This window comes from Lepidothrix coronata, unplaced genomic scaffold (assembly GCF_001604755.1).
Source record: "Lepidothrix coronata isolate B3197 unplaced genomic scaffold, Lepidothrix_coronata-1.0 Scaffold90, whole genome shotgun sequence".
NCBI classification, from domain to species: Eukaryota; Metazoa; Chordata; class Aves; order Passeriformes; family Pipridae; genus Lepidothrix; species Lepidothrix coronata.
The window spans coordinates 3,616,374-3,631,775 of NW_016690270.1; the positions used below are offsets into that span (position 1 = coordinate 3,616,374).

The 15,402-nt window shown below is 47.3% G+C and overlaps 1 protein-coding gene across 4 annotated transcripts in view; it reads left to right on the plus strand.

Annotated features, from left to right (window-relative positions):
- Positions 1-12,342: 12,342 nt before the first annotated feature.
- The window catches only part of CD34 (CD34 molecule), a 15,214-nt gene continuing 12,154 nt past the window's right edge, over positions 12,343-15,402 (plus strand). For 2 of the 4 annotated variants that reach the window (XM_017821483.1, XM_017821484.1), the window contains exon 1: positions 12,343-12,669. In XM_017821483.1, the coding sequence (XP_017676972.1) occupies positions 12,591-12,669 (79 nt within the window). In that variant the 5' untranslated portion in view covers positions 12,343-12,590. Of the gene's footprint in view, positions 12,670-14,229; positions 14,279-15,402 lie in introns of those variants that run through there. The other 2 variants (XM_017821480.1, XM_017821482.1) reach the window with 2 other exon arrangements.

The window sequence follows — 15,402 nt, forward strand, 5'->3', positions numbered from 1 at the left end:
TTTTTAATCTTCATCGCAAGGTTTTAAAATTTTTGCCACTTTTCTAAGTGTTCCTGAAGTGTCAGCAGAAGAAGGCAGGAGCAGATCTTCTGCAGTTCATTTAGTGGGATTTTCCTGTGCTCTTTTGGAACAACTTCTTTTCTTCTTTCTTCTTCATCTTCATTATTATTATTATTATTGTGGGTTTTGTTATTCCCAGTGGCTGCTGTCAGAGGAAGACTAAGACAGGGAGGACAGTATGGACCAGGCCTGGAGTGAAATTTGGGCCACAAAGATGCCATCCAGGCTGTTGTTTTAGAGACAACTCCTTCTATTCCTGATTACTTTGATACCTGGAGAAGTTTCTGAAGCAGTGACATCCTTGCACAATCATTCCAGGCTAAAGAAGTGCCATTTTATTCCCTCTCCTTCTGTTTTTTCTTGCTGGGTTTGATGTATGATACTTTCATATATGCTCTGTACATACATATTTAATTTTCCATATACAAAGTTCTGTCTGTCTTCAGGAAAAGGATATGGAACTTTTGTGACATTAATCTGGTAGCATCATGAATTATGGTGCTATTTCTGAAAGCTTTCTTCATCTATATGAAATGATTATTTGACAGAACAGCATTCAATATTGTTGGAATAATTATTATGCTCATTTAATACATCAATTTAAGCTGTTATCATGGATTCTTTGAAATGCTGGGTAATTACATAAATAATTATGAAACAGTCTATCAGTGCATTTTAGTGCAAAGTAGTGCTGCTGATCTTTGATACCCAGCACTAAAACTGCACTTGTGAGAAGAGGAGGGAATCCATGGCACTGTGCTGAATAGGTGGGTTTCCACATATTCCTGCTGCACATCAGCTCCTCCTCATCCTCCTCATGCCCTGATGGCACAGCTCATCCTTAAAGTCAGGGGATCATCTGCTTATTTCCAGATTTTGTGTAAAAATGAGCTTGCTTAACCACAACGGTGTCTTGGACCTGGCCCGTGCCAAGAGTCAGAGATTCCATGGGATTCCATGACCAACAAAGCCATTCCCTCTCCTGGGCTGCATCCACTGCTGCTGCCTGGCAGGAACGCAACAGCTCTATTGATCTTTATTCTTCTGGAGGTTTATTAACACATTATTAATTAGCACATGAGGCCAAGGGGAGGTTTGTTAGCGCTTTCACCTGCCATTTCCAAACTCATCACCTCTGTTTGCACTGGAAAGGGCTTTTTCCCTCTCTTTAAGCAGGAACCCAGGAATAGGTGTGAATATTGGTGTGAGCACTCAGCAAGCTGGAGGAGACAGGACTTCTTCATTTTGGAATGGTGGGGGAAGGATGGACTCGTGACCACTGCCAGCCTAAGCAGAGGATGGAGAGGAGAGGGTCTCCTGGATGCTGGAGCTGCAGCCCTGGATGCCTCAGGTCAGCACTTCTGATTTAATAAGAATCTATCAGTGATTTGAACGAGGATCCTTAAACATCGGACCGGGGAGGGTTTGACTGAAGCTCTCGGTTTTGCCTGAGTTTTTCTTTCCTTTGTTCGAGCTCCTCTGCGACGAGGGGAGGCAGCAGCACCCCCTCAGCAGCGAGACTCCACCAGCCCTGACCCCCTCCCCGTTTTGGGAGGGAGCATCTGGTGCTGTCGGCTGAGCAGTCCATCACAGCCCGGCACTGCTGTCACCGGGAGACACCGCGGAACGAAAACAAAAGACGTGACAAATTTGTCCTTTTCTCTTTCATAATTAACCAAAATATCTCGTTGTGTAGCAAAGCGTGGCTCCTAATTAACAGACAGGCGAGAGGCTATTTTTAAAATCCAGACCCCCAGTAATTATATTTGCAGCAGAGAATGATATTTCAGTCAAACGCGACAGACAGGGAGCCGAGCTCCCATGTGAGGCAATTAATATTTCACACCTGCCAAGCAAATCAGCGGCAGGGAGAGGAGGGGATGGCATTGAGAAGGGGATGCTGCACTTGGGGGGGCCCTGCCTGAAACACAGGAGGCCAGAAATCCTTCACTTGGTTGTACAGTGGCCGGTGAAGTAGCACTCGCTACTGTTGAGGCTGACAAAGAGACTTGGCCAAAGTGGCCATCAGAGAATGGGGAGAGGGTCTGTGGAAGGCTGGGTCCCACCACAGCCTGGCTGGAAAGGGGAGGGAAATAACGAGGAACACTAAAAACCATCCCTCCCCCTTCCAGTATAAAGCTGTTTTCCTTTTGCTGGTCCCAGCAAGGCTCTGGGTGGCTGGTTTGGGCTCATCAGCTGTGCCACCATCCCGTGCCTCTGGGCTCTGCCAGAGGCTCCATGTGCCTGGAATGGATGTGCCTGCAGCCTCTCCTGTGAGTTGTACACATTAGCGTGTTCATTTTCCCTGTTATGGAGACAAAAGCGTGTATTTTCCTTCCCACTGTTTTTGCTGCTCAGGATTAATCTGCCCATTAATGGATAATCTGTCAGCGTTCAGATGCACCGGAGCTGGGAGGAGATTTACGGGCCCCTGATACCATCTGCTTGATTAGGAGGGTTTGGGAAACCTGACGTTCAATTTGTTCTGCGGGATTTGACGGCGGATTATTCTCCGGATTCCAAAATAATTAAGAAAATCAAAACCCCAGAAAGAACGACGACAAAGAGGAGGCAGAGGGAGGGCAGGCAGCTCTCGACCTGTCCTCTGGGTAGGACAGACTGACAAACCCCGGTGGAAGAGCCCTGGCTGTGGAGGTTTTTTTGTTCTTTGTTCCTGTGCTTGGTAATGAAATGCCACCAGCAGGGGCTGGGAGACCACAGAGCCAGCAAGGCTGATCCTGGAGAACAGCAGAGCCACAATCATCTCTTATAGCTTGGTAATAATTATAATGCTTAATGAAGAAGCTGGTTGTGGGGAGGTGGTTGTTTGGTCCACAGTTTGCTCCAAAACACGCTGGGGAAGGTACCCTGGGCACTGCAGCTCTGGAAATTTCCCTTCCAAATTATGGAGGAATCTTGCTCAGGCAGGAGACTCTATTGACCTCCTGCCACCACCCTAATGAGAAAAGATGATGGTAAAACTCCAGGGGGAGAAAAAGCAAACAAATCTTCTTTCTTCCCGTGAAAACAAACCAACAAACCTGCAACCATTAATCTGAAACCGTCCAGGAGAGGTCCCAGAACAGGGTTTGCGTTTCCAAAGGGCTCTCTGGGGCACTTCTGGTAAGTAATGGAGCCTCAGCCTCCTCTCATTGATCGTGTGCCCCGTGTCACCCCAGTGCTTTAACTAAATAATGTGGCATCACTGCCCATCACTGACGCTCTCCCCAAGCTACAAATGGTGCTGGGGGGGGCTGTGTCCCACAGGATCAGGGGAAAGGTTCTCTTTTAGGTGGAAAAACCAGTCAGTTTGTAGTATCCCTCATCCCAAACTCGCGGCGCGAATTCCCTAAGTCCTTCGGCCCCGGCCAGAGTGTTGAGCAGCACTAAAAGCCAGGCCTGTTGCAGGTTTTCCGTGTGGGATCTCGTGGGAAAACACAATTCCTGTTAGAGCAGGAGCTGTGCACTGCTGGTCACCTCATGAAGTTGCTGTTTGCTCTTGTGCACCCAAAGATGTGCTCGTATTGTCCTGCTCCCCTCCCATCACAGCATCTCCCCCGGCTCCACAGCATCCCCTGAATGGACCCTGAGGCTCTGCAGTGCTCCTTGATCTTCATAATTGCTGGAGATCCTTCCAGAAAGGATTCTCTAAAAGCACAAAACAGGAATATTCCCGTCTTGGAGAGTTCTGCTCTTCAGAAAGCAGCTGGCAGAGGCTGCTCTGCCTCGTGTCAGGACCTCCAGCAGCAGTAATTCCAGTGTGAGGGAAAATGCATTTGATGGAGTTAAGATTTTTTTTTTCTTCCAGATCATCGTAGTTTTGAGAAGACAGGTTTGGGATGGTGCCCACAATTTGGATGCCTTTTCATAGAATCAAAGAGTCACAGAATGGCCTGGGTGGGAAGGGACAGTAAAGCTCATCCAGTACCATCCCTTGCCATGGTCAGGGACACCTTCTACTAGCCCAGGTTGCTCCAAGTCCCGTCCAACCTGGACACTCCCAGGGATGGGGCAGCCACAGCTTCTCTGGGCAACCTGTGCCAGGGCCTCACCACCCTCACAGCCAGGAATTTCTTCCCAATATCCCACCTAACCCTGCCCTCTCTCAGTGCTTCTGTGGTTGGACCCTCTCAATAGCATTATCTGAGATACATTATAATTTGTGTGGTAAAACAGCACTATAATTTTAAATGCTGATGCTGTTGGATGTTTCTGTTTAATGTGACTGTCCTGTAGCTCCCACTTCCTCCGTGGCAAGAGCCAGGCTCCTCAGATGCCCCTCACTCCCCTTCCCAGGAGGTTTAACTGGATAGCATCTGCTTGCATATGCACTTTGATTTTCAGTGATACTGGAAGCTTTTTGTTCTATTATTCACTGTCGGTCTGTGTTGTCTGAGCTTATTATGTGCCATCAGAAGGTACCTGGGAGTCTGCAGCCTTCCCAGCCACTCCTATTGTACAAACACATCAATAAATAAGTGGTGTCTGAATTTAGCTCCGTGCTTATAACTGTTAGCAGAGCCCTGTCATTTTTTTTCGGGTCATCTTGCACTGCAGTTAAAATAGTTTTTGCTGTTGCATCCTTCTCTTCAGGAGACAACCAAAGAAGTGTCTCTTAGATTTCTGTGGGCTTTTTTTTTTTTTTATTATTTATCACTTTAAGACCAAGGACAGGACTTTAAAATCAAAACAAGAGGAGGTTTTGAAGGCAGGCCCCGGCGGTTTCCAGTGCAGTGGGTCAGGAGCAGCAGGAGCTGGTAATGACCGAGGACGTTCCCGTCTCTGTGTTTGAACAAATCCTCCTTTGAAAAACGGAAAGCCTTGTACCTCTGGGACCTCATTTCCCAGGTAGAAAACAGCAGCACTTTATTATCAGCAATTGCCAGGGTGGAGACGAGAGCCCTTTGCAGCCCCGTTCCCCTGGTGCTGCTAAAGCTGCCTTTCATCGCCCCCACTGATGAGTTTTACATCTCATCTGATGCTTCAGTAACACCTGGCACTAACCTGATATTTACTCAGACTAAAAGCCATGCCTTTATTTCCTAATTACAGTTTTGGTTTCTCTCTGAGAGACACCACCGAAGTTGTTTTTTTTTTTTTTTTTTAGGCTCTACTTACTTTGCATAAATTACAGCTGGATGGAGGAGTGGGATCTCCCTGGAAACAAAGGTAATGTAGATTGGAGTGGTGGTTTTTTTCCCTAATTCCCTGGGCAGAGGAGATGCCAGGCTTCTGGCAATCACCCTGCACAGCACGCTATGTGCAAACTTGGAATCAACCAGGCAACCTATTAGGTGGCTATATTTAAAGTGTATTTGTAAATACAATAAATTAAACATGTAAAAGCAGCCAATAGGGGACATCTCTTCACCAAAAGGTTTGTCAAGCATCGGATCAGGCTGCCCAGGGCAGTGGTGGAGTCACCATCCCTGGAGGGATTTAAAAAACACTTGGGGACAGGGTTTAGTGGTGAGATTGGCAGTGCTGGGGGAATGGCTGGAATCGATACCTTAAAGCTCTTTTCCAGCCTAAACCACTCCACGATTCTGTGATTACGTCCCATCCAAAATGCAAACAGCGTTTATTTTGGGAATTAAATTTTAAATTAAACATCTCGTGGATCTCGGGTTCTGTTCTGCTGGTGCATCAACAAGATGGACTTGCAGCAGTCCTGGCGATGGATGGGAAGCCCAAGCAATGAATCCAGCCTGCATGTTCATATGACACCCATAAATGGGAGAAATGAATTGCAATTAGCAGGCTGCAGATCTGGATGGAGAAGCTAATCTTTGTACTAAATTACGAGACTTATGCTTTAATGATTTTTATTGGTGTTTTGCAGTGCTGCTGTTTATTACAGTTAAGCACTTTGGAGGGTGCAGCAACGAAAAGCAGTCAATGAAATCACCCGGGTTAATGAGACTCCGACACCGTCCCAAAGCAGTGATGGATGGGAACAGAATTATGACCAGTCCATCTCTGTCCTCTCCTCTTTGCTTTCTAATATTGCTGCAGCTCCTGGTCATTCTTGGTGTGTTCAAACAGATGTGCATATTTCCAGAAAACCAAAAAAAAAAAAGGAGATCTTGAGGATATCTCGGGACCCCAACACACCACAGGAGCTGCCCACAATCCCCCTCAGTGTGTCTCGTGGGACCCAGGGGTACAGCTGCATCCTGCAGAGGTGAGTAACTCACTTACTTGCTCTTCCCAAGGGATTATCCCAGAATCCCAGAGTGGTTTGGGTTGGAAGGAACCTTAAAGCTCATCCAGTTCTGTGGACAGTGACACCTTCCACTATCCCAGGTTGCTCCAAGCCCTGTCCAGACAGGGCTTGAACTTCCAGGGATGGGGTAGCAATTAAAATGCTGTTCTCAGAAATAAAGACCAAAAAAATATATATATTTTTAACTTGAGCAAAGTCTTGCCTCTTCCTAATCCTTGCAACTGCACTTAACTGTGCTTTGCTATTTATTACCCTCTTGCACAGCTACTGCTTAGTCATTTACGCACAGCAGAGTCATTCCTCAGAGAGAAACAGATGAAAAAGCCCCAGAATATCAGACTTGTGCTCTGTAGATCATATATTTTGTTTCAAATGGCTTTTGGAAATCTTAAAAAAAAAAAAAAAAAAAAAAAAAAAGATGCATGACTGCTGCAACTCTAACACACTGTTAATAGAAGTGGTGTATTAAAACAAATTGCTTAGTATGATCATTCTGCTGAAATCAATATCTTCAAATAATAAAGCAAATATGAAGTGCACACATGACTCCATTCCAGCAACCCATCTGGTGGAGAGATTGCTGAAGAGTTTTATGCCTGAAACTTTTACTTCAAGATTGTTGGTTCAAATCTAATCAAGGCTATGCTCATTTGCTGCCTTCTGTCTGTTCAGCGTTTTTGGAGGATATTACCAGGTCTTTAATCCCGTTTTAAGGGGCAAGCAACGATGTAAATCAAGTCACTTAAGTATTTTTCCATGAGACTGTTCCCCAGAGGCGAATTTCCCGCAGCAATGCCGGAGGTTGAACGAGTCAGAAGGAATTGCCTCGAAAAACAAGGCGAGAATGGGCAAAACCAGAAGCCTACAAAGAGCAGATGCTTTTCCAGGTTGCAGGGATGGGGGTTTAAGGGACAAGAAAGGAACTCTGGCACAGGACGGGCGCAGAGCCGGGGGATGCTCGGCCGGAGCTGCTGCCATGACCTGGAAACAGTTTGTGGCACATGGAACATCACAGGCAGGAAACCACTCTGGCTGCCCCCAGCACCAGGGCTAAATAAAACCCTTTGTTGCCTTTGAAAGGAATCCCTCCTGGATTTGTGACGGGAAGGAGGAGATCCGTGGAGATGGTATCTCACCCCATGTCGGAGCCCTGCGGCACCAGCAGCGCGTGGAACGAGGGCCAGCGGCGGCAGAGAAACCCCAACAAGAGCCACGAAACTCCGCTAAAAACTCCTTCAAACTGTGCTTGTGTCACTGTGGGGGGGACTGGCTCTCACTGAAGTCCTGGAAGTGCCCGAAGCCTGGAGAAGAGAAGGATTCAGGGAGACCTTGCAGCACTTCCAGTGCCGCCCAGCACCCTCCTGTGCCGGAGGGCACCGTGCCCAGGGCACACACAGGGAGTGGCTCTTCAGGGCTGGGAGAAGCAGAAGGCTCTGAAGACACTCTGGTGTGGAAAACGAGGCAAGAATCTCTCCAGAATGACAGAAGGCTCAGGATGTAGTTCCTGAAGCACTAATAAAGGAAGCATTTCCTGCCCCCGAGAGTTTCAGGATAATTATAATAACGTGCAAATCCCGGCACAATAAGACAAATAGGTGACAAGTTCTTAAGGAAATCACGATAAGGATGATAATATCAGCGAAGCTTTTGAGCTCTTTGCCCTTTCTTAGATGAATCCCCACCAGTTAATCCCTCAGGAATTGTCTGTTCATAGCACAGAGTTTGTGCCCTGCATTAGCAGGGCACTGGATTTCCCCTTGCTCACCCCTGGTCAGGATTTGGTGCTGTGCCTCCTGCTAACACAAAGGAGTTGTGATCCCAGCAGCATCTTGGAAGCTTTAGTAGGAGAAAATAACCCAAAGTTCACTAAATAAGATTTTATTTGCAGCTTCATACTCTGCTCTGGCTGTTCCACCCTGGGCAGATGCTCGTACCACTCCCAAAAGCTGGATCTCCTCCCACAGCATCTCCTCCATCTCCTCCTGCAGCAGTTTTTTTGGAGGGCTGAGCGTGGTGGATGTAGGAGATGGGTTGTAATTTCCAGAAAGAGTTGGTCTGTCTGGGAAGTGGTGCTGTTTGGTTGCTAAGGCTGAGGGTTGAGATGCAAATCTTGTGTCTTTTGGGGTTTCCTGGTGGCGTGGCTTTGCTCCAAGTGCTTCCACGTGCCTCTGTTCTGGAAGTGCTGTGAAGTGTTATTGCTCCCTCACTTTCAATTTAAGTGGGAAAGTTATTAAAATGCTCTGAAACTTGTGAATGGCAATGGACAGGTGAGTGTAAGGTTGATTTATTCAATGGGATTTTGCACAGAAATAGTCCTGCAGCATTGCACATCCTTTGGGTCAGCAATGCTGGTGTCCTGGGAGGATGGTGGGAATCTAATTATTTCATCTGTCCGAAATAGTAACTTTTAAGAGGTGAGGAAATGACTACACCAAAACCATTGTATGCCATCTGCCTGCTAAAATACTTATAGAAAACATGTTTCCTGGCATATAGCTTCCTAGCCATATGTCTATTGCATCATTCACAATTAAATTAAATCACCCTTAAATACTTGGACAAATTCCCAGCCCATGTGAACAAGCCTTCATCACTGTGCTGGATGAAATTTGGACACTTGATCCTGTAAATGTTTGGTTGAAATTGGCTCAGGCTTTGCTAACCTGAGACAGCTGACACCGACTGCTGGGAGATAATTCAAGTGCGTGGTTCTTGTTTTGGTCTTTCAATATTTGGCTATAAAAATGTGTTTGGGGGTCTGAAAGGAGGAAATCATTCTGCAGTGTTCATTTGTGACATGCTCGAGTCACTTCAAAGGGGTTTAAAGGGAGAGTTGTGTCGTTGAGAAAAGGTGCTGTGGAGTAAACAGAGGGAAATCCCCAAAGAGCCTGCTTACAGCTGGGTATTTGGAATATTTAGAATGTGCTTGGAGTTGTGTACTCACCAACATCCCACAGCAAAGCTCCTGGTTAGGCTGGGACACCCTTGGGAAAGCCTGGCTGCTCAGGGCTGTGGGAGGCAGGAGGGTCCCACTGCCCCCACCCTCTGCTTTGTGCCCCTCGATGGGCACCACTGTGATTCCTGTGCCAGAGGAACAAATGGGGCTCAAAACACTGAGTGGTTGGATGGATGGAAGCCCCTCTAGGTCCATCTCCAAAAATCCTCTGAAGACAGTGCTTTAAACCGAAGAATAACCTTAACAAAAAGCTTGTCTTGCGGATTTTCGGTCCTTCCTTTCAGGATATGTCCCATTTCCCTGTGGTGCCTGACTGTCCTTAGCTGAGTCCTGAGGCATGGTCTGGCATGGACAGTGCCCACAGTGGGCATGAGTGGCGATGAAACCCCGGGTCTTTGACACAGGGAATGTCATTTAAACCCAGCCCAACTTCCCCTGGAAACCAAACCCGCGAGCTTCCCGTGCGCGGTGTCTGCCAGACCCGGGCAGCGCCTATTTTTAGTCCAGCTCTCTATTTTCAGCTTGTTTTTGAAAGGTGAGATAAACTCAGCGGCCCAAGCCGGATGATTCTGTTCGTTTCTCTCCTTCAGGGGCCCAGAGCAGCACTGGAGGAGGATGGCAGGAAGGTTGGCAGGGCAGAGGAGCCAGGGGTGCCAGGCAGACATGGAACTGGGCATGAGCTTGTTTGTTTTATTGTCTTTCACCCTCTGTATTTTATTTCATTCTCTTTTATTCCCTATACATATATCTATACATATTTTATATCTATATCTATATATATTCTTCACCTATTTGTAGCACCAAAATCAAATTTCTAAGCATTTCTAAAATTTTTGCCTTTGCTGCACAGGGTGGTCCCAATCTCTGTCCTTGCCAGAGGGACCTCGACAGCTTTTCTTGATGCTCTCCAGGGTCATGGGCTGTTGGTCCTCACCCCGTGGTCTTATGTGTTCCTGGTGACTGATACTTTGAAATTTCAGCTTTTTATTTCAGAGAAGCCGTGGCTGCCCCATCCCTGGAAGTGTCCAAGGCCGGGTTGGACAGGGCTTGGAACAGCCTGGGACAGTGGAAGGTGTCCCTGCCCATAGGAGGAGGTTTGGAACTGGGTGATCTTTAAGGTGCCTTCCAATCCAAACCATTCTATGATTCTGTCATTCTGATTTTTAGTTGTGTTTTTCAGCCCAAATTCTCACTTGGAAGACAAAAAACATATCTGTTATTTAAATAAGACTCTTGTCTCACTCCACCTTTCACTTTTCATCTCTGAATTTATTTTCTGAGCTGATATGCAATGTAAAACTTGGTTACACACTGAGTCATGCATTTCCAAGTGTATGTGTGTTTAAGAGAGGAAAAAAGGGAAGATTTTTGGTGGGAGCTGTTGGAGTCAGCCAGGCTGTGCCCACACTCAGGTTTTAGACCATATTTTACCGGGATATTTTGGTCTCTAATAGAGCTGTGTCACTCTGTCATTCAGTAATAGATTACTGAACATAATAGAAATCTTTATATAGATATTAGAGAACTTTTCTTAGCTGCAGATGTTTCCTTCCAAGAGATAGTTTCCTGCCATAGAATGACAGAATGGTTTGAGTTGGAAGGGACCTTTAAACATCATGTCATCCAACCCCTATCCTATGCTAAAAGCAAAAGCTACTGGAATTTCGTCCTACCAATAAATGTGTAAACTGGAAATGCTATTTAGGGAGCTCTTTGTACATAATACTATTGTATCCCTTTTTTTTTTTTTAATGTCTTTTAATCCTTTTCTGACTGTATCCCCCTAACATGGGGCTGTCCCATCCCTGGAAGTGTTTAAAGCCAGGCTGGATGGAGCTCTGAGCAACCTGGTCTAGGGGAAAGTCTTCCTGCCCATATTAGGGGGTGGAATTAAATGATCTTTAAGGTCCCTCCCAACACAAACCATTCTGTGATTCTGTGACTTTAGAAGAGTTACAGGGGCATCCACAAAAAGATGACACATGGAGTAAGTTCTTCCTTGTCCTTCCTTCCATAACTCTTTTCCTGGCCACCTCATTTTTGATTTCCTGTTTGCAATGACACATTTAGTGACCTCATCACCCAGCAATTAAAGAAAAGGAAGAATTAAGATTTAACTAGAGTTTAATTTCCCAAGTCATCATATTTTTTAATTATTTTTTTAATATATATATATATATATATACACCCAAAGGGCAAAGTCAGAGTCACAGAATGGTTTGGGTTGGAAGGGACCTTAAAGCTCATCCCGTTCTACCCCCTGCCAAGGGCAGGGACACCTCCCACTAGACCAAGTTGCTCAGAGCTCCATCCAACCTGGCTTTAAACACTTCCAGGGATGGGACATCCCCACATTAGGACCCATTGACTGAGCCCCTGAGTTGCTGCAGAACATCCCTCATCCCACCACTTCCAGAGCTGGTCCCAGGTGTGTCTGCAGTGCAGCCCCTGGAGAACCAGAGACCCTCAGCCAAGTTTCCCACTTGGTAAAGCTCAGCCTGGTAATAAAACCGAAGTCGGTGTTTCTCTGCTGTTTTCAGTGTTTCTATAATGCATTCCTAATGGAAATGAGCTCTGGGAAGTTATTAGTCTCACGTCCCTCTTCTGCTCCAGGTTTGATGCCAAAGTTTTTGCCTGTGGGTTTTTCTCTCCCCCAGCCCTTCTCTAACCCATCTTGTTCGTGCTCCCTGTTTGGCCAAAGTCAATTTAGCGAAACAAATGGAGTTACTTCTCTTCAGGTCAGTGGTGATTTCTCATCCTTGAGTTCCCTGCTTAATTTGCTGAGACATTTTCTGATTCTGAAGTCCATTTTCAGCATTCCCCCCCTTTTCCAGAGCTCTGGGACGGAGCACGGGGCTCGCTGGGCTGGACCTGGGGCTTCTCCACGTCTCTGCTCTCACCAGACCGTGTTTACTTTGCTCTGAGGGAAGTTCAGCTGCAGGCTCTGCTGTAATCCTTCCATCCAGGCTCTGTCCCTGCCTGTGCTCTAACGGGAAAGCAGCAGCTCTCAGGAAAGAGTTAATCCCAGCGAGGCTTTGGGCTCCTTTGCTGGGGAGAGGGCTGATCTTTTGTTTGTTTTGAAGCTGCTGGCAGGAAAGTGGGGAGGAGAAAATTACCTAAGTGATAGTGAGGTTACCATGAACTATATAAAACTGGGAAATCAAAGCGGAGAAAACTCCACCTCGCAGTCTTGAACCACAAGCACAACCCCTGAAGAGAAACCCACCCCACAAAAGTGAGTGATCTCAAAGGCTTGAACTCCAACCAAGCTGCATGAGCTCAGAGCTGCTGCAGGACTGAGAACCCCGGAGCTGTCACGGCCAGCTCCAGTTGTGGTGGGAGCTGGGAATGCTGTTCTTGGGAAGTTTCAGGGTGATGAAGCGGAGGCAGCTCTTCTGGATCGCCCTCTGCGTGCTGGAGTTGGCTGGTGAGTATTGAAACACGGAAAATACCAGGGTTGCACAAGAGACCAGTGCACGGGGCGACTCCTGGGCGACTGGGGAGCGGCAGCTTTGGGGGGAGGATGTGTTTTAACGAGTCTGAAATGGCAATTCCACATCCAAACCCCGCGGTGACGTTCTGCAGAGCAGCCCTGCATCAGGCACCCCGACCAGCACACCCCCAGCCACGCGCTGGAGCAAAGTGCTGCTGGTTTGAAAAGGAGAGGAACCAGGATCTAAGCTCCCTCCGATATCGTGGATAACACGAGGGGATGGGAATGCAGCAGGCAAAGGGAGTGCAGCCACAGCCAGTTGTCTCTCCGCCTGCCTGGGTGCAAATGAGCCTCACTTTTGTTTTGTGGTTGGAACTAAACATTTGCTGAAAATCAAATGAATCTCCATAAATATTAAAATCTCCTATTCCAGCTCTTCAAATATTCATCATATGAAGCAGCGAGTAACAGCACAGAGACTCTTCTCTAGGTACTACTTTTTAAAGGGTTATATTTTAGGGAAATATTATCATTTTTGTCCCAAACCCAACAACCATGAAGTAATAAAAAAAGGGCTAAAAAAAGTGAAGCAACACTCTGTGTGCTGCCTGGTGTGCTGGGACAGGAGCCAGGAGCCTGCGGGTGTCTCCTCAAATGTAATTTTTCCTTATTCACACGAATGTGAGCAACAAGATCTGCTGCAAGAATTCGCTGTATTTTGTTCCTCTGTTTCACGGTGCTCCTTTAATGTTCCCTTTGCTGCCCAGGTATATTGCTCACCTGAGCTGCTGTGCCTGACCCTCCAGCCTGTGTAAATTTTACAGGAAGGAAAAAACCCAATTTTATTTAGGAGAAATGACATTTAGGACTGCCTGGTTGGGCTGAACTGAGCAGCGAGCGGGTGGAGGACAAAAGGGTTTACCTGAGATGCAAAACCCCAAGTTCCTTGTAGCACAAAGCAAAAGTGATACAAAAGTGATAAAAAGCTGGGATTTGGGAAAGACAAAGGGTGACATGGTCTTTAATGCTGAAAAATGTCATTGCACAGCCCGTGGTCATCATTTCTGAAGGATGTTTCTTGCTGGGAGGTGGAGTAGGATTTTTTTCTGCTCAGTGTAGGTGCTGAGAGAAATCAAGGAGCTCACCCTGGGGGCACTGCATGCTCCCCACCTCCCTGGAGAGTCTGAGAGAATCCAGCAAAGCTTCCAGTTGTGCAACTCCCGATGGAAATCCCAAATTTGGGCTCAGGTTGCTCCTGGCAGCGCTGCCGAGGGTGGGACAACCAGTCCCCTCCTGCTCCCAGGACACCTCCAGCTAAAGCCACGTGGGGAAAATCCCTTGTGCCACACTGGGCCAGGGGCAGGAATCCAACAAATGCCATGTGTGGATGCAGGGTGGGGAGGGTGGAGTTTGGGTACCAGGCCCCTGGAGTCAGGGGCTCCACGGGGAGCAAATCACCTGGGAAAGGCTCAGCTCTGGCCTCTGCCTGGTTCTTTGGGGATCCACGGAGTTCCAACGAGTGTGGGAGAAGCTTACAACAGATCCCTGGTCCACAGAGAGGGCTGTTACTCCAGGAATGCTTGGGAACCCCCCTGAGTTCCAGGTAGGATGGTGTGAGGAGTTTGTGTTGGAAAACTGGGGTTTGATAAAGCACCCGAAGGGCTGTCCTGTGCATGTGTCAGAAAAGAGAGTATATATTATATTTGTACCGAATTAAAACACTTTGTTTCTTTATTTAACCTTTTCTCTTTCTTTTTTTTTTACTATTTTTTTATTCACCTCTGCCAAACTTGATCTTCAGCAAACCCTCTTTTCTCACAATTTTCAAGCATTCGTTCCTTCCTTCGTTCCTTTTGCAACGAAGTTCTAAATATCAGGAGAGGGGGAAAAGGAGCTTTAAAACTTCCAGCTGCCTGAGCTTAACATCCTTCAGAGGCTGCACATCGTAACTGCTCCAGCCAGGAGAAATCTCAGTCCCTGGGAAGGTGCCGGGCTCCCAAAGTGCTGGAGAGGCCCCAAGCCCAAGGAAAGCCTTGGTCCAGCAGCTGGGCTTTGGTGTGGCAGCTCGGGGGGCTCCCACAGCCCCCCTGAGCCACCACGGCGGCCCCACACCCATATCCTGTCTGGGAGAAGGAAAAAGGGGGAGGGAAGGGATTTTTATCAGATATTTCCAGAGGGAAGAGGGCTCCACCCGCTTGAATTCCTGCCACATGGCTGAGAGCTGTAAAACTGGAAAGGCATGAGTAATGCCGGCTGGAGCCCTTGGAGGAGCTGCTGCGGGAAGCCTGGGCTGGCTCCAGCTCCAGAGCTCCGTGTCCCACAGTTCCATACCCTCCTCCTCTCTATCCCATGTTTCCATACCCTCCTCTTCCATATTCCACTATCCCATACCCTCCTCTTCTCTATCCCATAGTTCCATACCCTCCTCTACTATGCCCCATGTTTCCATAACCTCCTCTGCTCTACCCCACATTTCCATACTCTCCTCTTCCATATTCCAAGGTCCCATACCCTCCTCTTCTCTATCCCATAGTTCCATACCCTCCTCTTCCATATTCCACTATCCCATACCCTCCTCTTCTCTATCCCATAGTTCCATACCCTCCTCTACTATGCCCCATGTTTCCATAACCTCCTCTGCTCTATCCCATGTTTCCATACCCTCCTCTTCCATATTCCACTATCCCATACCCTCCTCTTCTCTATCCCATAGTTCCATACCCTCCT